Source organism: Alexandromys fortis, unplaced genomic scaffold (assembly GCF_014885135.2).
Source record: "Alexandromys fortis isolate MF-2015 unplaced genomic scaffold, M_Fortis_MF-2015_v1.1 scaffold_242, whole genome shotgun sequence".
NCBI classification, from domain to species: Eukaryota; Metazoa; Chordata; class Mammalia; order Rodentia; family Cricetidae; genus Alexandromys; species Alexandromys fortis.
Window position 1 is genome coordinate 402625 of NW_026068123.1, and position 25451 is coordinate 428075.

Genomic DNA, 25451 nt, shown 5'->3' on the forward strand with positions numbered 1-25451 from the left:
CTGAGTGCTGGGATTAAAAGCACACACAGGCCCCTACTTAAACGCTTGAAAAACACAGAAGCAGGAGCTAGAGAAAAGTATCATTGGTAAAGAGCATTGGCTGCTCTTGTAGAGGACTGGGTTCAATTCTCAGCATCCACATAACTCACAAACATCCATATTTAGTTACAAGAGATCAGATGCCCATATTTCACCTCTGCTGGCATCAGGCAAGTATGTGGTACTCATAGGCAAAACGTTTACCCACACACATAAAGATATATAAGTCTGCCAGGTAGTGGCGGCACACACCTTTAATCCCAGCACTCAGGAGGCAGAGGCAGGCGGATCTCAGTGAGTCTGAGGCCAGCCTGGTGGTCTCAAACATACAGAGCGAGCTTCAGGACAGCCAGAGCTACACAGGAAGTCTCAACACCTCCCCCGCCCTCCCATCCTGGTTTTATGTATAGCTAATATATTTCTAAAGTATATAAAAAAAATTCAAGCAAAAATAATAAGCGTTTCACCGCTTCGCCTCTACGGTCTGCCTGCAACCAACAGAAGCAAACTGCTCTAGGTCCCGCAACTTTCAGGTCTAAGCACGCGCAACAGAGCCGGGCGAAGAATTGACGCATGCGTACTGAGCCGGACGCGGACTGGCCCCTCGTGATACGCCCTCCCCACAATGATTGGTCACCGCACGTGAGTGACAGGAGAAATTGCGCATAGCTCTCCACAAAATGGCCGCTCATTCCGACGCGAAGACGGACGTAGGACCCAGCCAATGAGATCTAGGCGCTCCGGGAAGGAGGCGGGGCCACAGGAGAGAAATTTGCGCGGGCTCGGGCTCGGCGCTGTCCGTCATGGCGGCTTTCCGCGACATCGAGGAGGTGAGCTACGGGCTGCTGAGCCTGCTGGGGGCCAACCGCGCCGAGGCGCAGCTGCGGCGGCTGCTCGAGCGCCACGAGCAGATGGTGGAGCGGCTGCTGGAGACGCAGGACGACGCCGACCAGCGGCTTCGGGGTGAGGGTGGGGCCCCTGGGCCTCAGTTTCCCCATCTGACAATAGTCATCGCCCAGAGACTTAGAGATGAGTGTCAGCGCTCGCAATGCCTGACTCCACGTGAACTCCGTAGCTCAGGCTGGCCTGGAAGTCAGGGGTCTTCCGAGTGAGAGCCCTCACGCCTAGCCTGGTTCTTCCCTTATGAAACGAGTTTCATGACAGTGATGTATAGAAACAAGTATAGGAGTTGGCAGGGCCTGACCCTTAAGAACTTTCCAAGACTCGGTCCTTTTTTTTTCTTTTTTTCTTTTTTAAAGATTTATTTATTATGTGTACAGCATTCCTTTCATGTGTGCCCGCAGGCCAGAAGGGGGCGCCGGGTCTCATTATAGATGGCTGTGAGCCACCATGTGGTTGCTGGGAATTGAACTCAGGACCTCTGGAAGAGCAGTCAGTGCTCTTAACCACTGAGCCATTTCTCCAGCCCCCCCCCCCTTTTTTCTTTTTAAAGCCAAATCTGAAGCAAGCTTTAATTAAATACTGGCCAGGCGGATGGGCTCTCGCCAGGTCCATACCCAGATTCCTGAAAAAACGGCAAGGGTTTAAGAAGCAAAACCTGCCGGGCAGTGGTGGCACCCTGCCTTTAATCCCAGCACTCGGGAGGCAGAGGCAGGAGGATCTCTGGGAGTTCGAGACCAGGCTGGTCTACAAGAGCTAGTTCCAGGACAGGCACCAAAAGCTACAGACAAACCTTGTCTCGAAAAACAAAAAAGAAAAACCTGTAATTCATTACATTTCCCAGCAGGTCCAATCAGGGGCAAGCATACATCCTATTTCCTACCTACCTCCCACCCACACCTGCAGATGGGTCAAACAAACGTGCCAAGACTCAGTCTTCAACATAGCTCTGGCGAGTTTAGAACTCTGTAGCTGAGCCTGGTTGAAACTCAAACAATCCTGCCTGTCTGCTCTCCAGTGCTGAGATCATACCTCTCTGCACACTTAAGTTGTTAATAGAGCAGTAAAGAACAAATAGAGCCGGGCGGTGGTGGCTTACGCCTTTAATCCCAGCTCTCAGGAAGCAGAAGCAGGCAGATCTCGGTGAGTACGAGGCCAGCCTGGTCTACAAGAGTTAGTTCCAGGACAGGCTCCAAAGCAACAGAGAAACCCTGACTCAAAAAACCAAGAGAGCCAGGCGGTGGTGGCGCACGCCTTTAATCCCAGCACTTGGGAGGCAGAGGCAGGCGGATCTCTGTGAGTTTGAAACCAGCCTGGTCTACAAGAGCTAGTTCCAGGACAGGCTCCAAAGCCACAGAGAAACCCTGTCTCGAAAAAACCAAAAAAAAAAAAAAAAAAAAAAAAAAAAAAAAAAAAAAAAAAACCAACCAGAACAGATATAGTTCTGGTCTATGTAGCAAATTCCGGGCCATGCAGGGCTGCACACAAGTCCCAATGGCAGATGCCTGAGGAGGGGAACCCCCAGTGTGTCTAGGACACTTACGTAGTGAAATACTTCACCCGTTTATAAAGAACCCTCCTGTAAGAGAGGTGAAGAGAGAGTGGGCAGAGAAGGGGTGGGAAGGCCATGTTTGCCCTGGAGGCCTTCAGGCCTGCCCATAAGAAATTACCATAAGCAGTGGTATAAATGAATTGTTTAGCCCGTGCCAGAGAAACCAGCTCAGTAGATACGTGTGCTTGAGTGCTTGAGATTCAGCATGAGCCCTTGTTGGGGCTGCAGACTCAACAGTTAAGAGCCCTGTTTCCAGACAGCCTGTGTTCAGTTCCCAGTACCCATGTCAGGCTGTTTACAACCTCTTGGACCCTTGTGGCCTCCACGGGCATCAGGCACACATATACATATAGTTAAGAAACAATAAGGTAATAAAACTTAAGAATAAAGTAAGCTTCTGAAAACCAGAGCACAGGAGAGGGGCCATGGCTGTGGCTTAGTTGGGGGGGTGGGGTACTTGCCTGGAGCGCACGAAGCCCTGTGTTCCATTCTCAGAGCTGCGTTAAACTGGCTCAAGGTGCGGACCTGTGAAACCAGCAACCAGACACAAACAAACAGGGAGTCGGGGATTTAAGATCTTAAAGAATTCAAACCCAGGCTCATATATGTGAGACCTGTATCAAAAGACAGTGCTAGGCAACTAGCTCAGAGCACACGGAACCTGCATGGGGCCTTGGGAGCAAACAGAATGAAGTGAGCTGTCTCAGGCCACCAAGATGCTTGCTGCCCAGCCTGACAACTTCAGTTTGATCCAGAGGAGCTGCACAGCGGAGAGCTGACTTCTGCAGGGTGACCTCTGACTTCCTATACAAACCATGGTATTTTTTATTTGAATGAGGCAGTGATGACGTGGACATTTGATTTTAGATTTTGAGAGACTGGAGTAGGAGGTTTGCTGAGAATTCAAGACCAACCTCAGTTACATAGAGTTTCTGGCCGGTATTGGCTTACAAAGAAACCCTATATCAAACTCATCCAGCCCTCACCACTACAGAGAAGTAATTCAGTGGCTCTACATTGGCCATATATTATGACCTGCTTCTGTAGAGCGACTTGGATAAGACAGAAGAATTCCTTGAGCGCAGGAGTTTGTGGCCAGCCTGGACATAGTGAGACCCTTGACTCTGCCACTTGACACCCACCCAAAGCGGGGACAGTTATAACAGGAGACATTGAGGGAACTGTACACTGACACTGAGCATTTGGGAGAATAGAGGCCAGCCTGAGCTACATGAGACCACCCCTCAAACAAAAGATAAAAAGTGCTGGTTTAGTGGGTAAGTCAAGTGCTTGCCTAGCATATAGAAAGTCCTGGCTTCCACCCTCAACACCATACACAACAGCCCTGGTGGATAACTCGGGAAGTTAGCTCTGTCCCTCTGCCAAGTGGGCCCTAGGGCCAGGACTCAGCTCATCGGGTTTGTTGCCATCCCACCCGACTGTGGCTTATTTTTGTGTTTCTTTTGGCACAGTCTCTGAGTTTAATCCAAGCCAGCGTAGAACGCTGCATCCTCCTGCCTCTGCCCCAGAGGAATGGATTACAGGATCACACTGCCAGTCTCAGTATTGAGTGTGTTCTGGCAAACAGGAGCACACCCAAATTCTGGGAGGTGCTCAGAAGCTGCTGGGGCAGCAGATGTGGGCGCAGTGGCAGAACTCTTGACTGGGTAGTGACACATATCTTTGGAGACTTCCTAGGCAAAGAACATCCAAGGACACCTACTTCTGTCCCATTGCAGAGGTCCTGGCTGTGGAGGAGGAAGTGGCTCAAAGCCTTCTTGAATTGAAGGAATCCACGTGCCAGGAAGGCACCAAACTACAGCAGCTGGACGTCGAGCTCCAGAATGCCAGCAAGGAGGATGCCTGTCTGCAGGCCAGACTCAGATATCCTTAACTCTACCAAATAGCCTACCTCAGAGTATACTTGGATTGGGTTAGGATGCAGCTCGGTACTGGAGCTTCCACCTAGAATCCCCCAGTGAGGGGCTGGGGTGTGGCTCAGTGGTAGAGCCCCTGCCTAGAGTCCCCCAGTGAGGGGCTGGGGTGTGGCTCAGGTAGAGCACCTGCCTAGAATCCCCCAGTGAGGGGCTGGGGTGTGGCTCAGGTAGAGCACCTGCCTAGCATGTGTCAGGTCTTGGCTTTTACCCCTAATACTGAAGGACAAAGATAGGCAGAAAATGTTTGAGCGCCAGGTGCTCTGACTTGGTGTCTGGTAAGGGAACTGTCCTTAGTCCCCCTTGAGCCTGGGCCTTAACTGACTGCACTCAGCTTGCCACAGAGCTGCAGGAACTCAGAGAGATGGAGGCGGATCTTCAGGAACAGGAGACAAAAGTGGATGAGGACACCACCGTCACCATCCCCTCTGCAGTGTATGTGGCTCAGCTGTATCGCTGCATCAGTAAAATAGAATGGGATTACGAGTGTGAGCCGGGGACCATCAAGGGCAGTATCCTTTGAGAATCACTGCACAGCTGGGAAACCTACATCCTCCAGTGGGCAGGCAGGTGGATCGTGCTGGAGTTCCAGACACGCCAGGGCATTTCTGGGGACGTGCTCCAGAGAGATGAAGGGGGGCTCTTGAAGATCATAGGGCATCGTTCACCACGTCCAAATGTAGAAGTAACCTGTCTCAAAGTGTATCTGTGCACTGGGGTAGTAGTTAGCTTTTGGGACTGCGGAGATGACTCAGTGGTTAACATCACTGGCTGTTCTTCTAGAGGACCCAGGTTCAGTTCCCAGCTGACGACTGTAACTCCAGTTCAGAGGATCCAACACCCTCACACAGACAGAAATGCAGGCAAAACACCAATGCACATAAAATAAATTGTTTAAAAAAAAAAAAAAAAAGGCCAGGCAGTGGTAATACATGTCTTTAATCCCAGCATTTGGGAGGCAGAGGCAAGTGGATCTCTGTGAGTCTGAGGCCAACCTGGTCTAGAGGGAGTTCCAGGACAGCCAGGGCTGTTACACATAGAAACCCTGTCTCGAAAAACCAAAAATAAAAAAAGTTAAAAGAAAGCTGAGGGGGTTAGACAGAAGACACAGATGCGGTAGAGTGCTTGCGGAGCATTTGGGCTCCACATCCAATAGTAGGGCAACCTGGAACCTACCTACTGTCTAGTCCCAATTGGCTGCACATCTATGAGGAACTTTCTGATTCTGCCCCTTGAGTGCTGGGATTGTAGGTATATGCCATCACACCCAGAAAAAATACCATTCTTAATTAAAATGAAATTAGGGAAGACCAGGCGCCTTTAATCCAGCACTCGGGAGGCAGAGGCAGGCAGATCTCAGTGAGTTTGAGACCAGCCTGGGCTAGAACAGCCAGAGCTACACAGAGAAATCCTGTCTCAAAATGAATAAATGGATGAATGAATAAATATAAGAAATTAGGGAGCTAAGAAGATGGATCAGTGAGTAGGGGCACATGCCACCAGGCATGGTGACCTGAATTTATTCCTGGAACCACTGATAGGAGGACACCAGCAGGCGCACGGTGGCATGTCTGCAGCCACAGCAGGCGCACGGTGGCATGTCTGCAGCCACAGCAGGCGCACGGTGGCATGTCTGCAGCCACATACCCACAGAGAAAAGGAAATTAGCCTGGGTAGTGTCACATGCCTGCAACCCCAGCACTTGGGAAACTGAGGCCGGAGGAATTGCCACAAATTTAAGGTCAGCCTGGACTAAGATAGTGAGAACCATCTCAAAACAACAGAATGTGAACACACCTGGGAGGACCATGTATACTTTCCTTTCATTGTACCCTCAGTCCACCACGGCCCCACTGTGGCCCTGCCCATCCACCTGGACAGCACTCAGCTCTCACAGAAGTCTATCAGTGACTACCTCTGGAGTCTGGTGGACACTGCCTGGGAGCCAGAGCCTGACCTCACGCCTTGATAGAATCGAGACTGAGGGGACCCATGGGGCATCATTCAAAATTAAAAGTCTATGTGCAAATGTCTGTGGTGATATTTTATTTGTGCTTTTGCAAATAAAATTTGCCTGAAGATCAGAGTGTGGAACTAGTTAGCCATAGAGACCAGGCAGTGGTGGCGCACACCTTTAATCCCAGCACTCAGGGTGCAGAGGCAGAAGGATCTTTTTGAGTTCAAGGCCACCCTGGGCTACACTAAATTGCTCCAGTCTCAAAGAGAAACTGCTAGGCAGTGGTGACTCACACCTTTAATCCCAGTACTTGGGAGTCACACACCTTTAATCCCAACACTAGGGAGGTGAGACAGGAAGGGATGTGGCTGGGCAGGGAGAGGAATATAAGGTGGGGGTAGTAGCTCAAGACAGCCTTTCTGAGGATTCATGAAAACGGATCTTGCCCACTTTGGTCTAAGAATTCAGTACAGGTAAAAGGTCTCTCTGGTGGCTGGAGGCGCTGCTTCTCTGATCTTCCTGCTTTTGTATCCTAATACCTGACTCTGGATTTTTATTATTAAGACCAATTCGATTCATGCTACAAATAACTGCATGTATTTATCTCTTGTTTTGAGACAATGTTTCATGGAGCCCAGGCTGGCCTGGAACTTTTTTAAAATTACATTTTTAAAAAATAATTATTTTGCTGAGTGAATGTTTTGTCTGCATGTGTGTGTATTAGCCGTATGTTCCAGTGGAGGTCAGAAGAAAGCATCGGCTTCCCTGAACCTGGAGTTAGAAGTGGCCGTGAGCTGCCATGAGAGTGCTGGGAATCGAACCTGGATTGTCTGCAAAAGTAGCCCATGTGGGGCTGGAGAGATGGCTCAGAGGTTAAGAGCACTAACTGTTCTTCCAGAGGTCCTGAGTTCAATTCCCAGCAACCACATGGTGGCTCACAACCATCCGTAATGAGACCTGGTGCCCTCTTCTGGGGTGCAGTATGCACATCCAGAACACTGTATACATAATAAGTCTTTTTTTTAAAAAAAAAAAAAAAAAAGAGTAGCCCATGCTCTTAATAGCTGACCCTCCTGCCTTGCCCTCTGGGGCAGGGTTTGAACTCAAGGATTTGCCATCCGTCCCCAGCACTGAGTTTCCACACAGCTGTCACACCAGCCATTTTACCTGAATTTTATGGTGTCACCTCGGGTCCTCATGCTTCAGCGCTCTACAGCATCTCAGCCCATCCCCCACCCCCACATTTTTATGAGGTCCAAGCCCTCACTGGAAAACTAGGCTTGTGCTCAAGTCCTGAACCACATACAGAGCCAGGCCGCCCCTGCTCCCCGGGGCTTACCTAGTGACATCTGGGTAATGTTTTAGGGTTTGGGGATACTTCAGGACCTTCAGCATCCCTGACCTCCGCTCACTGGATTCCAGTAGCACCCCGACAACAGAAAGTGTTCATGGCTCAGTGTCCCTGGGGAAGGTTACACACAGCATCTCCAGGACTAACAACATTAGCCGCACACTGCTGGCTGAGTCACTGCTGGAGACGATCCATGCCAGTGTGAGGCAGGGTGAGGATGGAGAACTCACCCAGCCCAGGCTTCCTTCCCTCTGGGGGTACATGCTGACCTGCAGATCCTGGCATCTAAGGAAGAGAGGGGTCATGGGGTCCAGGGCTGCCGAATAGCAAAGTTAGGGGGCTAAGGAGATGGTTCATGGGTAAAGGTGCTTGCCACTAAATCTGATGGACTGAGTTCAAACCCCTGGGGCCCATATTTGCCTCCACCTCAACAGTTAAGGGCACTGGCTGCTCTTCCAAGGGACCTGGATTTAATTCCTGCACCCACAGAGCAATTCACAACTGTAACTCCAGGGGACTGTATGCCTTCTGACTTCCTTAGACACTGGGTACACAATGCAGACATACCTACGGGCAAAACACTCATAAAATACGTAAATCTTAGGAGGAAGAAGAAAAGACAGAACAGGGCAGCAAGAACCACAGATGAGGCTTGACCCTGGCCCTGTGGGAGCTGCTGCTTTGCTGCCATAGCCCCTGACCTGGTACGGGAAGACCCACACCCATGTCACTGCCTTCACTGGAGCACACCAGAGGCTACTCCAGGGGACAGGGAGTGTGGCTCTGCATGCTTGGGCTCTGAGTCACTGGCCATCGCTGGCTTCCTGCCGAGGACATCCTGGGGCCAAACACCCACCCACAGCCTGGCTTGTTCCTTCCAAGGGAGCCAGCTACCCCAGGGGCCAGCAACTCATTCTTAAAGCCAGCCAGAGGGAGGAGCAACATTGAAGTTACCAACAAATGGAATCAAGTCTCTGGTGGAACAGGGTTTGCCCTGTGCCATCTAGAGACCAATTTACAGATGAGGGAAACTGAGGCACAGCTCCAGAGACTGAGCCATTTCCCTTGGCTCCCAGCCAATGGGCCCTAAAGCTAGGTGCTCCCTAGGGTACATAGTGTCTTCCTTTGATCTGTCACCAGGATGAAGTGGTTTGTCAGGACAATGGAGAGGCATCCAGCATGAGTGGCCAGCCCCTTTCTCTAGTCTTTCTACCCTCACCATAGGTCTGGGGTCAGTTGTATTCAGAGGTGTTGCCACTAGGCAGGCCCATTAAGCAGGAAGGGTGCATTGGCATGAGACTATGCATGAGGCTAGATTTGAACCCAGGGCAGCCAAATTTGAAGGATCTATCTGCTCAGGACTCAAGAGCTGTGCTGGTGTGAAGGACAGAGGACCAGATGTGGATTGTGGACATGAATATACTTGGGGACTAAAGCCTACCGGTGACTCAGCTCCACCTGCCACCTGACTTGTTGGGGCTAGTCTACTCTCACCTTGGCCTCAGGACCTCCTAATCCCGTATGAGTACCTGTGGAGGTAAAGGGAAGGGTTCCAGGGACCAACCTCAGATCACCAGGCTTGCGCAGCAAGTGCCCTTACCCGCTGAGCCATTGCTTTGAGGGCTTCAGATGCTAGACATGCACTGTAGACCACTGAGCGGTGACCCAGCCGGGTCCCACGTTTGAATGTCCTGTCTGCTGGTTCTGCAGCAGTGGCCCTTTCTTACAATCCTGTTATGTGACTGGAGCTAACAAGTATTCCTGGGGCAGTTATCTGGGAAGTGAACCTAAACCCTGCCACCCCCCCACCCCCCACCCCACCCCACCCCCGGCCTGGATTGGTCTCGGGTTTCACACCTGGTGGTGGTGGCCCAGCGGTGGGACAGGAATGAGGGGATAAAATGCTGGGGGAGGTAGGGCTCTAGGGGCCCCAGGAGGGAGTGTCCATTGAGCGCAGGGATCAAGGGGGAGGGTAGAGATGAAGACAGGATAACAGATGTGCATGCAGGCAGGCATCTGGGCTGGGAGAATGCAAACAAATTCAAGGGGCAGAGACCAAACCACCGCAGAAGGCTCCTTGATCAAGCCCGGCCTGCAGGCCAGAGTACGGGGCCAAGATTTTCCAGATTCCCCGTGGTTTGTGCCGAGTAAGGAACTGATTAATTAAGCCCCAAGTTTTTCCCACACCTTCCCCAAGGCAGCCAAGCCAAAGGGAGGGTCAGGAGAAGAGGGAGGGAGTTTCTCCTCTAGGGCAGGAAGCAGTTGTCAGGAGTGTCAGACAAGATGCAGAAGTCTTAGGAAACTTTCCCCAGGCGGGCTAAGTGGGGGCTGATGTGGCCTGGGAACCAGTTTTCTGAGACGGAGAACTGGAGTTAGGGGAAAGCTGGCTGCAAAGTAGGGCAGCCCCCCTCCCCCTCCTGCAGGCCTGGGCTCACTCAGTCTTGGGCTCCAAGCTGGCTCACCACAGACAGCTGTGGTCTGAGATACCATGAGCTGGAAGGAAAGCCAGCCTGGGGTGGTGATCAACAGCGAACAGCCGTTGGTGTGTCAGGACTGGCTTATGACTGGCATCCCTCTTGTCCTGGACAGAACTGAGTCCCCAGAGATGTGGCAGGCAAGACCACCACCTGCCCACCCTGGGTCAGACGACTGCTGGACACATTCAGGTCTTTCATTGATCCCCATTCTGAACAAAGAGAACTGCAGGCAGAGAAGACAGGAAACCAGATAAGGGAATCCTGTCCCCAAGAACCTCTCATTACCCTTGTTAGGCAGGCACTCTACCGCTGCGTTAAACACCAGCCCTTCAGCGCTGGTAAAGTAAGGAGTTTGCTTTTGAGAGTGAGCCACAGACCCCATGTCCACCTCAAACTTACCATGTGGGGCAGAGGATGACCCTGAACTCCTGATATTTCTGCCTCCACCTCCCAGTGGAAGGAGGGCAGGTGTGGGTGATCACACCTGGCCTTGCAGGACCTTGAACAGAAAGAAGCAGGAGCTAAGAATCAGAAATTCCAGCACCTAGGAGGCAGAGGCAGGTGAGTTCGGAGGTCAGCCCATCTGGGATACTGGAGATGGGGTGAGGAGGGGCAGTGAACCCATCCCCTTCCACGACGGCTCCTGCTCTACAGTTTGTTAATCCCAGGCCTCAAAGCGCCATTATCCTGTCTGCCACACCAGTGAGCATCACTTGATGCCTGTGCGGTCAGGTCCCCTTCCCAGGCCATGGCTCAGTTTGCAAAAGTGGTTTGGCTTTTTCCCAAAACGAACGGCAGAGGAAGAGCGGATGCGCCACCCTGTGGGTGGAGAGGAGATGACAGGCCAGTGCAGAGCTCCCCGCCACACTGGGGGAGGCCCAGGCTCTACGGTACACAACAGAAAACTACAGCAGAACCAGGATCTGAACCCAGGCCACTTACCTCGTTGCTGCTTCATTTCCCAGACTCTGTCCCCATGTGGGATCCCGCGTGGGAGATGGGTAGAGCTCTTTTACTCCCCCATCCACCCTAGCAAGAGTTCCTAAGGGCATTTGTTTCCTTACGGCAGCTCATTCCTGCACCAGCTTCCTCCGTAATCCCCGAGCCCCCATGGCGCCCCACCAGCCCCATGACTGCTCCCGTCCCCTCCCTTCCTCCTCAGCCCCTGGACCCCTCCCGGGGCTCTCAGTCTTGGACAGGCTTTCAGTTAGCATAATGGCCCCCATTTGCTCTTGAAATCATTATTTAAAATGTTTAGTTTTAGCCGTGTGGTGACACTCACCATTAACCCCAGACTCTGGGGGCCCACAGCCCCTGTGAACAGCCCCCCACCCGTACTATGTAAGCAAACCCCACAAATTCACTGGGTCACAAAAAAGAGAAAAAGTGTGAAAGCAGAAGGGGGGCTGGGCGGGAAGAGGAGGGCAGCTGGAGTGGGGTGACAGGAGTCACATGATCAGATACTCTGTGTGTGTGTGTGTGTGTGTGTGTGTGTGTGTGTGTGTGTGTGATGAAAATACCAAAAACGGGGGCTCTTCCAGAAGACCCGGGTTCAAGTCCCAGCACCCACATGGCAGCTCACAACTGTCTGTAGCTCCAGTTCCAGGGGATTGAACCCCCTTCACAGACATGCATGCAGGCAAAACACCAACGTACATAAATTTTAAAAAAAGAAAAAAAAAGAAAATACCCAAACAAAGACGTTTGGAAAGATATAGTCTCTATCCTAAGAAATACAGACAGCTGCAGACACACCTCTAACCCAACACTTGGAAGGCAGAGGCAGATGGGGGGTTTCTGACTTCAAGGTCAGCCTGAGGTACACAGTGAGACCCTGGCTCAAAAAACAAACAAAACTACCAAATAAAACCAACTCAACAAACACAAAAGTGTTTAGCTGAATGACTCATTTAGGAAATCAAGGCCAGACTATGGCTCAGCAGCTAGGGACACTCAGGGTACAAACAGAGACCAGAGAGCAGCCGCCAGCACCCACTTAACAAGATGGGGTTCTCTGCATGCTTGCAACCACAGCTCTGAGAGGGGCAGAGACAGACTGGGGCGTCCTGGCATCGGACAAAGCCGATGGAGCCCAGGTTTAGGGAGAGAGCTTGCCTCAAAGGACAGGACACCCGAAGCTGGCTTCTGACCTCCACACGGAGGTGTGCACCCGTATAAACACGGGCATATATGCTTATAGACACATACATAAATAAAACTAAACGTGTTCATCACACAAGCTGGAGGACCTGAGTTCAAGGCCCAGAACCTGGGCAGGTGTGGAGCTGCCCTCTGACCTCCAGTCCCGTGCTTCTTCATGCCACATCTCACACATGTACACACCTCACACATGTATACACAGAACACATGTACACACAGAACGATAACAAGGTTTTCAAGAGGAATTTAATCCATCATAGTAAGACACTTTCAGTCCATGTAAACCCTAAACAACGGGTTCAAATCCGTTCCCATGCCTCAAGGCAACAGTCCATTCAAACAGTCTTCGTACACAGCATCCCGGTTTCAGCCAGTCAACCTGGAGAAACGTCACCAACAAGTGCAGCAATCAGGGTGTGTAAAAATAAATAGATTTAATAGATAGTGTGATAACCTCGAACAAACACACAGAATGAAGACAGCCAGGTGCGCTGGCTCAGAGCTCCTTACAGTGCGCGCCTCCTGTCCCGACAGTGGGGCCCTTCAGCTGGGTGTGTGCAGGAATCCAAGGACGGCCACGGTCATCCTGAGTTTCCAGTGTGGCAAGTTTGTGGTGATTTCTTAGTCTTCTTCTAAATTCCCCCAAATGACCTGATTATGGGATTTCTTTTGGTTTTCAGATATAGTCTCACTGTGTATCCCTAGCTGGCCTGGAACTCAGAGATGAGCCTGCCTCCTCTTCTTTAGTGCTGGGATTAAAGGTGTGCCCCACCACGCCTGGCTGATTACGGGATGAAAAATCCTGCAGGTTTCTTGCCTTTCTTCCTTCCCTTTTTCCTTGCTGAGGCAGTGTTCTACTGTGTAGCCCAGGCTGACCGCCAGTTCCTGGCACCCCACTTGCCTCAGGCTCTCCTGCTGGGTTGACAGGTGTACACCAAAGCCCAGCTGAGCAGGGAAGTCTCTGTTGGCCTGAGAGGAGCTGAACAGCCAGACTGCTCCAGGTGCTGACACAGAATCAGAAGCTATCAGGAAGGGGGCTAAAGTGTAAGATATACAGTAGAAAATAAAATAAAATAGAAGCCAAAGAGGCTCTGGCTTTCCATCCCAGCACTGAAGAGAGCAGATCTTGCGGATACTTGGATCCTGATCAGTCTGATGTCTTCCTTCCTCCCTGGGCATCGCCTTCTGTGGCCAGTGACATGGGGCCGCTGCTGGCCCAGAGCTCCGGCACAGCACACCACCAAACAGTGCAACCTCAGGGTGCAGGTGGGGAGCACACGGGTGCCCAACCCTGAACTGGGAAAGTGAGGAAATGAAGCGCAGGTCCCATGCGAACAACCAGGCTGCGTGGGGCTGCGTGCGGGACTGAGGTCCTGACAGCCACGCCAGAGCAGCAGGAGGCCCGGACAGCACACACAGCCTCAGCTCCTGAGCAAGGCAACTGGAAGTCTCAGGCACTTCATAGACATGAAGAGGGCATGGCGGCGCAGGCTTGTTCCTCCAGGAACGGATGAGGTCTCAGCGGAGGCACGGGCAGGAATCAGTCACTGGTGCTGCTGGCCCCAAGATCAGTGCCTGAGTGCCACAAGTCACTTCCTGGCTTCTGCAGGGCCCACACCAGCTTGGAAGGCCTGATGGGGCGGCAGAGCCGAGGCGTCCTGGAGGGCGGCTAAGGCATGCAGAGTGGAGGTAAATGCAGAGAGTCCTGAGTTTAGGGATTGGCCGGGGTACCTGGGACCCTGTCACAAGCACCTGCCGCTCGGGGAATGTTCAGAACAAAGGGCCTCTCCACCTGGGTCCCTTCCTCCTTCCTGTGAGTGGAAAGCAGGGGATGAAGAAGCTTCTGGGGTCGCCTCTTTGCCTTCCAAGGAAAGAAAGATGGGTGGAAAAATCCCAGCCAGAATTCCTGTCCTGAGCACGGCCAGCAGCCGTTTCTGCCCCTAGATAATAAATATATAAAACAGGGCCTGGGGCAGGCAGGCTGCTGAGCTTGGCCCACAGCCCAGTTTTACTCTTATCTTGCTTTGAGCAACACAGAGGCCACCGAGGTGACAGGACCAGTCCTGGACAGGGAGGTGTGGAGAAAAAGTGTCCTTCCTGCCTGAGAGTGGTAATGGATCCCGGAAAGAGATGGTTCTAGCAGCTGTTCACGCCACATCATCCTCCAGGCTGACCATCTGTCTCTGTCAGCAAACCACAAACACAGGAAACAGTCAGTCTAATGGGCAGTGCACAGGGCCAGAGCTCAGCAGATCCCACTCTACACAGCAGGCATCTAATGCCTCGGTCCCCTGCACAGCCACCAGAGGGTGCTGGGTAAAGCCTCTTGTGGAGAACCCTCCTGATGCTCACAGTGCAGGAGTCCTCCCTAGGGCTCACAGGGCAGGAGTCCTCCCCAAGGCTCACAATGCCCTCTTTCCTCACCTCCAGGCTCTCAGATCATCCACTTTCTTTTTTCAAATTTTTTTTGTGTGTGTGTGTATGGGTGTTTTGTCTGCATGAAAATCTGTGCCTCACACGTGTGCCTCATGCCTGCGGAGGCCAGAAGGTGTCAGATTCTCTGGAACTGGAGTTACAGACCATTGTGTGTGTGAGAACAGAACCCAGCTCCTTGGGAAGAACAGTCAGTGTTCTTAGCAACAGAGCCACTTTTGTCCAGTCTTCCACATGCGTCTTTTTTTTTTTTTTTAATATTTATTTATTTATTATGTATACAATGTTCTGTCTGTATGCCTGCAGGCCAGAAGAGGGCACCAGACCCCACTACAGATGGTTGTGAGCCACCATGTGGTTGCTGGGAATTGAACTCAGGACCTTTGGAAGAGCAGGCAATGCTCTTAACCTCTGAGCCATCTCTCCAGCCCCCACATGCATCTTAAATGCATTATGCCCAGTCCTATCTCAGGCCTCTGCAACGGACTGCTTCCTCTCATATTACCCAATTTCTACCCAGAGGAGCCTGAAACCTCCTCCTGCAGTCACCGAGGATGAAACATGGACTCAAGCATGTTAGGAGGGGCTCTGCCAGTGACTCCTGCCTAATTCCCCACTGACAGAATCTAGGCAGGGGTTCTACCACTGAGCCACACCCCAGCCCCTCACTGGGGGATTCTAGGCAGGGGCTCTACTGCTGAGCTGTCACATACCCCTGGCTTCCTTTTTTCCACCTAACTTCCGTCCTTCAGCTTCTTAGTTGCCCTCTCTCCCACAAAAGGGCACACTCACTGAGGGGTAAGTGTAGCCGTCCTGGCTTCGGCAAATGTGGAGTTCGTCCTCTGTGGTCTTCTGGTACACTGGGTTGTCAAAGTTTATGCTGTTGATGCTCCTTAGCCGCCAGTTCCTCCACAGCAGGATGGCCCCAAAGACAAGGAGGATGACCAGTGCTGTGGGGAAAGAGGGCCTGGTCAGGGCGGGCCCCAGGAGGCCTTGCGCCAGTGAGACCATGGCATTCCCATTCTGGCTCCTTTACATGACCACGATGGGTTCTGAATGTAAACTTATACTTCCTTATCAGACAAAGAAAAAACCCTGCAGGGTGGGAGCATCAGGACCTGTAAGCCTAGCACTTCAGAGGGATGAGGCAGGAGGATGCCAACTTCTGAACCAGCCTGGGCTCCACAGCTTGACATTGTTCTATCTTCTGAGATCCTGACAACTTTGCTTTGTTCGTTTGGTTGTGTTTTTCTGTTTGTTTTGTTTTGTTTTCCGAGACAGGGTTTCTCTGTGTAGCTTTGGAGCCTGTCCTGAATCTCACTATGTAGACCAGGCTGGCCAGTAACTATCGATAGAGATCTGCCTGCCTCTGCCTCCCGAATGCTGGGATTGAAGGTGTGTGCCACCACATCTGGCCATCTTTCTTTTTGCCAGTCTAGAACTCTGTAGACCAGGCTGGCCTCAAACAAACTCACGAGTTCTGCCTGTGAGATTAAAGCTGTACCAGGGGTACTCAGTCTTATCTGTAAGGAAGGGAGCTAGAAGGGGGCAGGGGGTAGAGGCGGGCAGGGGCATCGTCCCTCACGCAGGGACATTCCATTTGGGGTCAGAGAGGTGGAGTGGCCCAGGAGGGTAAGCATGAAGTCTCAGGGGCCCCACCACATCAGCAGCCCAGCCAGCACTTACCAATGGGGAGGATGATGGACAAGACACTCACTCCCTGTGGCTGCTCCTCGCTCCCTCTGCCACCCTGGACTGGGGTAAGAAAAAAAAATGGAGTGAGGAGGCTGAGGTCAGAAGAAGACACACGCTAGACGACAGGAGCCACCCGAGGAGACTGTCTGACACAGTCTTCCTATCGTCCTGTTCAGGGAAACCTGGAGATGCTATCAAGGTTTGCATAAGTCATGTGGACTTGATCTCAGGCAGAGCTGTCCTCCAGTGTCCACAGAGGATCCCAAGACCCCCAAGGTGGAAGGAGAGAACAGACTCTCACAAGCTGTGCTCTGACCACACATGCATGGTGGCACACTCCCCAATCCCACTAACCAAATCAGTGTACTAATCAAATATAGGGTGGGCCTGGCCTTTACCTTGGTGGGACATTGTCACCGACTCAGCCGTGATGAGGCCAGGGATGTCCATGGGCTCCCTGGAAGTGCTGGAAGCCGACTGATCCTCCTTGTGCTGTGGAGACCTCGTGGTTGCTCCAGTGACCACAGACCTGATGGTGGATGTCCCCTGGGTGGTCAGGACAGGTGTGACTTCTGATGGGACAAAACACAGGACGTGAGTGCCATGAGCTGAGGTGCCACTCACACTTTGCATGGAGGGCAGGCCAGGTCCAGGGCCGTGAGGAAACAAAAACAAAGGCGGTAATGAGCAGCTGGCGGCACTGCTCCAGAGTAACCTCAGACTTGTGATTCTCGTGCCTCAGCCTCCAGAGGACCTATCCTGTTCTTACAATAGGATTTGGAAGTGTCGAGGACACTTTGGTCCCTGAGATGGGACAGTGACCTCCAAAATGCACGTTAGGAACTCAACCACTGATGAGCAGGGATGGCTCACATCTTTAATTCCAGCACTCGGGAGGCAGAGGCAGGTGGATCTCTGTGAGTTCGAGGCCAGCCTGGTCTACAGAGTGAGTTCCAGAAAAACCAGGACTACACAGAGAAACTCTGTCTCAAAAAATCCAAAAAAAAAAAAAAGAAAGAAAACTGAACCAATTTTTTTTTTAATTTTTTGAGAAAGGGTTTTCCTTGTGTAGCCTGGCTGTCCTGAAACCTGCCCTCCAATCAGAACAGTTGTCCTTTATTATGAACAGATAAAATGAGAACACTTGATCTCTTCCCCTGTTAGCATGCAGAAAGAAGTGCCCTCTAAGACTTCCAGAATCCAGAACCATGAACTTCTATGCTTTTTAAATTATCCAGTTTCGAGCAGTCTGTTTTAGCAACAGAAGACAGACGGAAACAAACCCAAACTGAGCCTTTCTCAGATGATGTCAGAGACAGGGGTCCTGTTTCCCACTTGATACCCTGGCCTAAGTCAGATGACTTCCACAGGAGCTAAGATACAACGGGGCCAAAAAGGGGCGCCCAGTCTAAGTGTATTTAGTGCATCCAGGAGTCCCCAGACAACGCTGGTGTCCAGTCAGCCTTGGCAGGCTCATGTGGGTACAGCTCCAGGGACTGTGCCCCTACCTGGCAGGCAGCTCCTCATGTCGTCGGCCAGAAGCATGCCATCAGGACAGGCACAGGTGAACTTGGGGGAGTGGGGGTTGATCTGCGGGGCCGGCAGGCACAGGTATTCACAGCCACCGTTGGGGAGGGCCGTTCTCTCACACCAGTTCACTCCTGCGGGAGAAGAGGACGTTCAGAGAGACGAGCTGATGGCATCAAATGCACCAGAGCCGAAGTCTCGGGAATACTCAGACAGTGGCAGGGAAATGCATTTCAGGGAAGGGGCTCACCTCTAGGCTGTGTGATGTTGTGGAACAGGACAATGTCCTCTGGCGACAAGAGGTTTTCAGCCACCAAATTCACATCTGAACCCGTGAGGCGATTAGCACTGAAAATGGCTTCATTCATGACATCCGTCCAAAACACTTTGTCCTACGGGTGACGTGCAGAGGACGAGAAAGCCCATCAGCCACCGGAGCAGCACGCATCGCCATGACCTCCCCAAACTTCTGGGGTTCTCTACGCACAAGCAATACTGGGTATGGTGGAAAGTTTCTACTTTATAATGTAGTGATGGGGCTAGACAGCTGGAGAGATGACTCAGAGGTTAGGCGCACTAGCACTGGATGCTCTTCCAGAGGACCCAGGTTCAATTCCCAGCACCCACATGGCAGCTCACAACTGTCTGTAATCCAGTTCCCTGGAATCTGACACCTTCACACCAAAGCACAGAAAATAAAGTTAAAATAAATTATTAGCTGGGCAGTGGTGGTGCACGCCTTTAATCCCAGCACTCAGGAGGCAGAGGCAGGCAGATCTCTGTGAGTTTGAGACCCGCCTGGCCTACAAGAGCTAGTTCCAGGTCAGGCTCCAAAGTTACAGAGAAACCCTGTCTCGAAAAACCAAAAACAAAACAAAACAAAACAAGAAACCCAATAAAATAAAAAAAAATTATTAGAAAATAAATATGTGAAGGTGTATAAAATTGTCCATTCCTAACCATTCTGAGTGCATGTGTGTGTGTGTTGCATGCATGTGCTCATGTTTGGCATGTGCTCTGCACACATATTCGGGCTGTATGTGTGTATGGAGGTCACAGGTGGATGTCAGGTGTCTTTCTCAGTTACTCTACCCTTAATTTTTTGAGACAGAGTCTTTCACTGAACCTGGAGCTCACTGAGCTAGCTACACTGGCTGGCCAGTGAGCTTCTGGCATTTTCCTGTCTCTTCATGAACTCTGGTTCCAATCCTAGCACCACAAAAACAAAAAACAACAGAAAAACCCAAAAACAGTAACAAAAAACAATTCCAGGAAAAACCTGCAACTCTACCACCTCTCTAGAGCTCTAGATAAGAGCCAATATCTAATCAGTGTTGGCTCAAATGGATGGGAAAAACCTAGGGCTGGACCAAATCCCCTCACATTCCCAGGGTCACCTCATAGATGGCCAAGGAGAAGGGGTGGGCAAGCTGCTTCTCATCCTCCAAAATGGTCTTCCGATTGCCCCCATTGACATCGATGCTGGAGATAGAGTGAAGTTTGGAATCGACCCAATAGAGGCGGCCACTGGGAATATCTAAAATGCATGAACAGACAAGGAGATATGGAGAGGTCAGAGGTAACAAGATCATCCACTTTGCCTGAATATTCCAGAATGTTCTAGAAGATTCTAGAATGTTTCAGAAAGTTCCAGACCATGCCAGAAAAATTTCAGGGCACTAACTTGGGGTAGAAGGGACATCTTTGGGAGAAGTACTCTATCACATATGACCCTGAAGGCCACATTGTGGTCTTTGTACCACCCAGTAACCCTTCCAGCTGCATAGGAAGTGGGTAATGTCAATGACATAATGTCAAGGATGTACTTTACGGTGCCCAGCCCCAGCAAGCAAGACCACCCCCTAGATATACCTAGTGTGATGCCATTCGGCCACTGGATGTCCTCAGTCACCAGTGAGTAGATGTCAACACCATTCAGGCCCCCTTTCTTGATCTTGGCAGGCGTCCCCCAATCTGTCCAGTACATGAAGCTGGGAAAACAGACAGAGATGAGGACACTCTGACAGCCGGCTCCCACTACCGGTGACAAGGGTCAGCTTAAACAGCTCGCTCTCAGTTTGGAACCACACTGGGCTCTTTGTACATGGGCAGTGAGGATGGACTCAGGTCCCACGCTTACAAGGCTGGCCCTTGACAGACATTTCCCCTCCAGCCCTCCACCCTGCCGCCAACACCAGCTACAGCTTCTGCAGGGTCCTCCCAGCCAAGAGCTGCCACCTAGGATGGTCAGCCCCGCTCGGCAGGTGTGGAGTTAAGCCGGGGTGTGGTGGTGCGTACCAGTGACCGCAGACGCTGCAGAGGAGGTGCTGCAGCATTCAGAGTGCAAACTACGCCTGAAGCACAGATCTGAGATCACTCCTGCACGGACACGGATGTGGCCTGACAGGGACAGCACTTACAGGGGTGGGGGTGGGGAGCCTCCCAACACGGAATGCCCAGCAGCTGCTCAGTCTGTTGGGCCCTGACAGAGACCAGTAAGCAACAAATTCTTATAGACCTGTCTGATTCCCTGAATGTCCAGGACACTAACAGGGGATTCTGCATAGTGTTGTATGCATGTGTGTGATGTACGTAGAGGGTAGAATACCATCTAAGAAATGCTGCCCATGGGGCCAACAAGGTGACAAGCCTATGCTAGCCTGGGAGGTCTGGGCACAAAATTAAGGCGTTAGCATTAAAACACATGCACCACGAAGCCCAGGCTGTCTGCTTGTTCCTTGTTCTGGGGATGAAGCGAGAGCCTCCTGCACACTTGGAAGGTACTCCACACCCCCAGCCTAGGTCACTGCGTGTTTCAGACCATGACAGAGCTGGGATGCCTTGAATTTCTGACATGCCTGTCTCTGTCACAGGTGTTCGACCACGAGGCAGAAGCCAGGACTTTATGCGTGTTAGGCAAGCACTCTACCAAATGAACCACATCCCCAGCACCTTTATTTTATTTTATTAACATTTATTTATCCACTGCATGGACAAGTGTGTGTATAACGCAACATGTGGGGGGAAGGGGTTGACTATTCCTGAGATTAAACTCAGGCTTGGAAGCAAATGTCTTTACCCACTGAGCCAGGATTTGGGTTCTCTGTGTAACAGTCCTGGCTGTCCTGGAACTTTGTAGACCAGGCTGGCTTCACACTCAAAGGCATCCACCTGTGCTGGGATTAAAGGCGTGCACCACCACCGTTTATGTTTCTGTGTCTATGTACCTGTGTGCCGAGACTAAAGGAGGCCAGAGGCATCAGAGCCTCCGGACCTCCAGTTACAGGTGGTTGTGAGCTCCCTGGTACAGAAACAGGGAATTAAACTTGGTTCCTCTGCAAGAGCAGCAAGTGCCCTTAACCAGTGAGCCACCACTCCAGGCCCTTGCTGAGTCAGCTTCTAAGCCGCTATTTTGATTATTCTGAGACAGGATCTCACTTTGCAACCTAAGCTATTCCATAACTCACAGCAATCCTCCTGTCTCAACCTCCTCAGTGAAGGGATTTCAGGTTTGAGCCACTACCTCCTGATGCCACCTCCCTGATCTTGCACCGACAACCCCCAGCCTCCACTTCACTGTCTCCCTCTAGCGCAACACCATCTCACCCAGCTACATACATCACATAACCCAGCTGTGGATCCCCCACCTTGATTTGCCCCTATGTCCTCTGTAGCCTCCACTCTGAGACACTCACCCGTGCACGGGGTCCACCACAATGTCTCTGGGTCTAGACCCTTTCTCTTGGAACAGCGTTCTCCTCCTTCCACCCCTGGTGTCGGCCACAGACACGCTGCCTGGAACCGAATCTGTCCAGTAGATGTTGCCATGGATCCAGTCTACAGCCAGCCCATCCGGGGCCTGCAGGTCCCCACTGATGATGGTGTCATAGGACAAGTTAGGCGCTCGGTCCATCAGGGCGCTGAGGTAGAAAAAAGGACCGCATTAGAGCCTGGAGCCTGGGCGTCACCAGGGGATGGGGTGGCGACAGGGTGACGGGACTGCGGCTCACCTGTAGATCTTTCCTTGGGACAGGTCAGACCAATAGATTCTATTGTTGGCCACTTCAGTGTCCAGGGCCACCACGTTCTTGAGGTTGGGGATCAGGCTGGTGTACTCGCTGCGGTCAATGGTCATCTTCCGGACCTCATGGCGGTTAGTGAAGAGGAGATACGCTACGGAGCCTGGAAAGTCATGCAGAGTGGTTACGGAGTCGAATCAGGGCTCCGCGCAAGCCAGGCAAGCACTCTAACTACTGAACCCGAGACCATGGGATCCATTTCTTTAGTAAGAATAACTGGAGACGCTACAGAGGCTCTCCCAGATGCAAGAGGGACAGGGAGAGTCCTACAGCCTCAGCCGGTGACCCCTAGAAAGGCCCCATGTCCTCGCTGTACTGCCCCCCTATCAGCACGAATCCCGGAGAGCTCCCATACCCAGACAGCACCCCAGAGAGGAGCTGCCCACCCCTCGGCTTCCCGTCTGTGCTCACCCACGGCCTTGCAGGCGCTGGTGTGAGGGTCCATGTGGAAACCGGCCCGGCATTCACACTTGTAGCTGCCTTCAAGGTTGACGCAGAGCTGGCTGCAGGTGTCTGGCTCCTGGCACTCGTCAATATCTGTGTGTAGTAACAAAAAGGTTTGCTCTGGGGAAGAGGAACCCTTCCTACAAGGCTACAAGTGGGGACAGGAGAGCTAAAATCAAAACGTTATGTCCTCCAGTACCCGATGATTTCTCACCCCTAGCAGACCCGTGACCCTGCCATCCACTCCAGTGCTAGATGATGTGGGACTTATCCAGCCAGCTGTCCTTCACTTCTTTATTTTCTTCCATTTCTGTTTATTTATTATTGGTCTCTTTATGTAGCCCTGGCTGGCCCAGAACTCGCTATATAGACCAACCTACCCTTCAATTAAGAGATCTGCCTCCCTCTGTCGCTCAAGTGCTGGGATTAAAATTATTTTGTGCCACACAGGGCCTCTTTTGTTGTTTTCTGAGACTTCTCCCATAGCCCAGGCTGGCTTTGAACTTACTACTAGAAGAGGACCTTGAACTTCTGATCCCACTACCATCCTGAGTGTTGGTTGTCTGTGTGGGCCACCTGCTGGGCTTACGATGTGCTGGGGTGGAACTTGGAGCTTGCTGCTTATGAGGCAAGTCAGCTGAGCCCCAGCTCTTGCCTGAACCTTGATGCTTTTTTCTTTGTTTTTGAGACAAGATTTCTCTGTGTATCCCTGGCTGTCCTGGAACTTCTCTGTGGACCAGGCTGACCTCGAACTCACAGAGATCTGCCTGCCTCTGCCTCCCGAGTGAACCTTGATTCTTGCTGAAGACCCCAAAAGGCAGGACTGCCAATGATCCACGCTTCCTAACAGTCAGGCCCCATTCAGTGTTGGCCCCTGGACGGCTCCCGATAGCCCTAAGAGGTGGGGACTGCACTCCTGCCCACTGAGCGCCTGAGGAAACTGAGGCACAGTGCTCAGCGGGCAAAGGCAGAGGTGGTCAGAGCCACGGCCCGGACAAAGCCACGGCCTGGACAAAGACACGGCCCAGACGGGCCGCAGACCTACCTTCACATTTGTGCTGGTCCACCAGCTGGAAGCCGTTGGGACACAGGCACTCGTAGCCAATCTTGAGGTCCTTGCAGACGTGGGAGCAGCCACCATTGTTGTCCAAGCACTCGTTGGTCCCTGCACAGGGTGAGGAGACACAGATAGGTAATTCTAGAGCCCCTTACTCTCCACGGGAAACACTAAGCCATTGCTTTGTCTTTGCAAAAAAACGTTGAGGTGTGCATGTGTATCTGCACGTGGGTGTGAGAACATGAATGCAGACACCAGGGCCAGGGGACTAGAGTTATAGGCGACTGTGAGCCACCTGACTTGGGTGCTGGGACCAAACCTGAATCTTCTATAAGAGCTATAAGTGCTCTTAACTACATCTCTCCAAACTCAAGAACGATTTTTTTATATTATACAAGTGCTAGGGATTTGAACTCAGGTCCTCAACTCCCAGCACCCCTCCCCTAAGGCCGTCTTGCCCTGAGCTCTGTTGGGTCTTAGTGATACACACTAGGCCTTCTGAACCTGTGGGGGTGGGGAGGCTCACGGCCCCATAGTCACTACATGTTAGTGCCACGTCCAGTTCCCCCAAAACACCGCACTTGCCCAGCTTCCCAGCACTCACTGCACTCCTTGATGGGCTCATCTGACCAGTCCCGGCAGTCCCGGGCGGAGTCGCACACCTTGTCCAAGGAGATACATTCGCCACTGCGGCACTTGAACTTGTTGGGTCCGTCACACTGTGTCACTAATTAGAGGCAAAGAGAACAGTCAGGAGTGGTTGACGGTACCACCAGTGAGGGGTTAGAGGTGTGGCTCAGTGGTAGAGCCCCTGCCTAGAATCCCCAGTAAGGGGTTGGGGTGTGGCCCAGTGGTAGAGCCCCTGCCAGGAGTCTAACTGTGTAGTCCCCTATTGGCCTGAAACTTCCTCTTATACTTCAGGACACTGGAACTTAAAGAGGTCCTCCTGCCTCAGCCTTCCAAACACTGGGATTACAGGGTGTTCCAGCATGCCTGCTGTGAGGAGTGTCTTAATGGGGTGTTTTCCCCACAGGGCTGGAGGTGAAAGCCAGGCTCTGTCTGGCTGGTTGCTGGGAGCTCAGCAGACAGTTACTGTTTAACAGAAACAGAGCTTGTTTCAACTTTGCAGGATCAAAAAACTTTTGGAGAGCCGGGGGGTCAAAAAAGTCTTAGAGAGCAGGGCAGTGGGGCACAGGCCTTTAAACAGCACTCAGAAGGGAGAGGAAGGTGGACCTCTGTGAGTTTGTGGCCAGCCTGATCTACAAAATGAGTTCCAGGACAGCTAGAGCTACAGAGAGAAACCCTGTCTTGAAAAAACAAAAAAACAAAAAAGAAAAAAACAAACAAAACAAAAAATTCTAGAGAGAGATTACAGTGACAGCTGCAAAGATATGAATTTTTGGTTGAATCGGGTTTCTTAGCCAGAGGTCTACTTGGTTCAGGCTGGCCTCAAATTTGTGTGCTTCCTGCCTCAGGCTTTCCATTGTCTGGGTCCAGACGTGCACACCACACCCAGCTCTGTCTGGCAACGCAGTTAAAAAGTAACAAGTAACTCCTAGTCCAGTGATTAGAAGTCCTGAGTTCAACTTGAAAGAGCAAACAGCAAAAAAACTAACAGTGAATTTTCTAAGTGAGAGCTGTTCTCAACTCAACATGTGAGCAAGGCCTCATCTTTTCATGGGATTGGATGGCTTGTGTATGCCACTAGCATGAAGCTCTGGGTTTCAGGCAGTGGTGGTGCACGCCCTTAATCCCAGCACTCAGGAAGCAGAGACAGATCTCTGTGAGTTTGAGGCCAGCCTGGTCTACAGAGTGAGTTTCAGGACAGGAACCAAAAGCTACGGAG

General features: G+C 51.7%; 2 protein-coding genes across 3 annotated transcripts in view; one reads left to right on the forward strand and one right to left on the reverse strand.

Annotated features, from left to right (window-relative positions):
• Positions 1-6: 6 nt before the first annotated feature.
• Spc24 (SPC24 component of NDC80 kinetochore complex) lies at positions 7-6506 on the forward strand. Of its 2 annotated transcripts, none has more exons than XM_050125588.1 (4): positions 7-1002; positions 4231-4375; positions 4756-4860; positions 6264-6506. In XM_050125588.1, exons 1-4 carry the CDS (start codon positions 843-845, stop codon positions 6334-6336), a joined length of 483 nt encoding a protein of 160 aa, XP_049981545.1. In that variant the 5' UTR covers positions 7-842; the 3' UTR covers positions 6337-6506. The 2 variants fall into 2 exon arrangements, with proteins under 2 accessions (XP_049981545.1, XP_049981544.1); XM_050125587.1 differs by having other exon boundaries at positions 11-1002; positions 4756-4937.
• Positions 6507-12597: 6091 nt separating this feature from the next.
• The window catches only part of Ldlr (low density lipoprotein receptor), a 27420-nt gene continuing 14566 nt past the window's right edge, over positions 12598-25451 (reverse strand). Inside the window, exons 5-17 of the mRNA XM_050125486.1 lie at positions 24210-24332; positions 23594-23713; positions 22516-22641; positions 22036-22207; positions 21721-21945; positions 19898-20016; positions 19423-19562; positions 18276-18417; positions 18007-18159; positions 16897-17070; positions 16490-16558; positions 15596-15753; positions 12598-14553 (exon numbers count right to left, since the gene is read on the reverse strand). Of these exons, the coding sequence (XP_049981443.1) occupies positions 14518-14553; positions 15596-15753; positions 16490-16558; positions 16897-17070; positions 18007-18159; positions 18276-18417; positions 19423-19562; positions 19898-20016; positions 21721-21945; positions 22036-22207; positions 22516-22641; positions 23594-23713; positions 24210-24332 (1757 nt within the window). The 3' untranslated portion in view covers positions 12598-14517. The remainder of the gene's footprint in view (positions 14554-15595; positions 15754-16489; positions 16559-16896; positions 17071-18006; positions 18160-18275; positions 18418-19422; positions 19563-19897; positions 20017-21720; positions 21946-22035; positions 22208-22515; positions 22642-23593; positions 23714-24209; positions 24333-25451) is intronic.

Excerpts from the sequence above, each read along its gene's own strand:
- Spc24 (XM_050125587.1), top strand. The coding sequence starts at position 843 with ATGGCGGCTTTCCGCGACATCGAGGAGGTGAGCTACGGGCTGCTGAGC. Across the intron at positions 1,003-4,230 it reads CGCCGACCAGCGGCTTCGGG|AGGTCCTGGCTGTGGAGGAG; the intron begins GTGAGGGTGGGG and ends GTCCCATTGCAG. Across the intron at positions 4,376-4,755 it reads TGTCTGCAGGCCAGACTCAG|TCAGCTTGCCACAGAGCTGC; the intron begins ATATCCTTAACT and ends AACTGACTGCAC.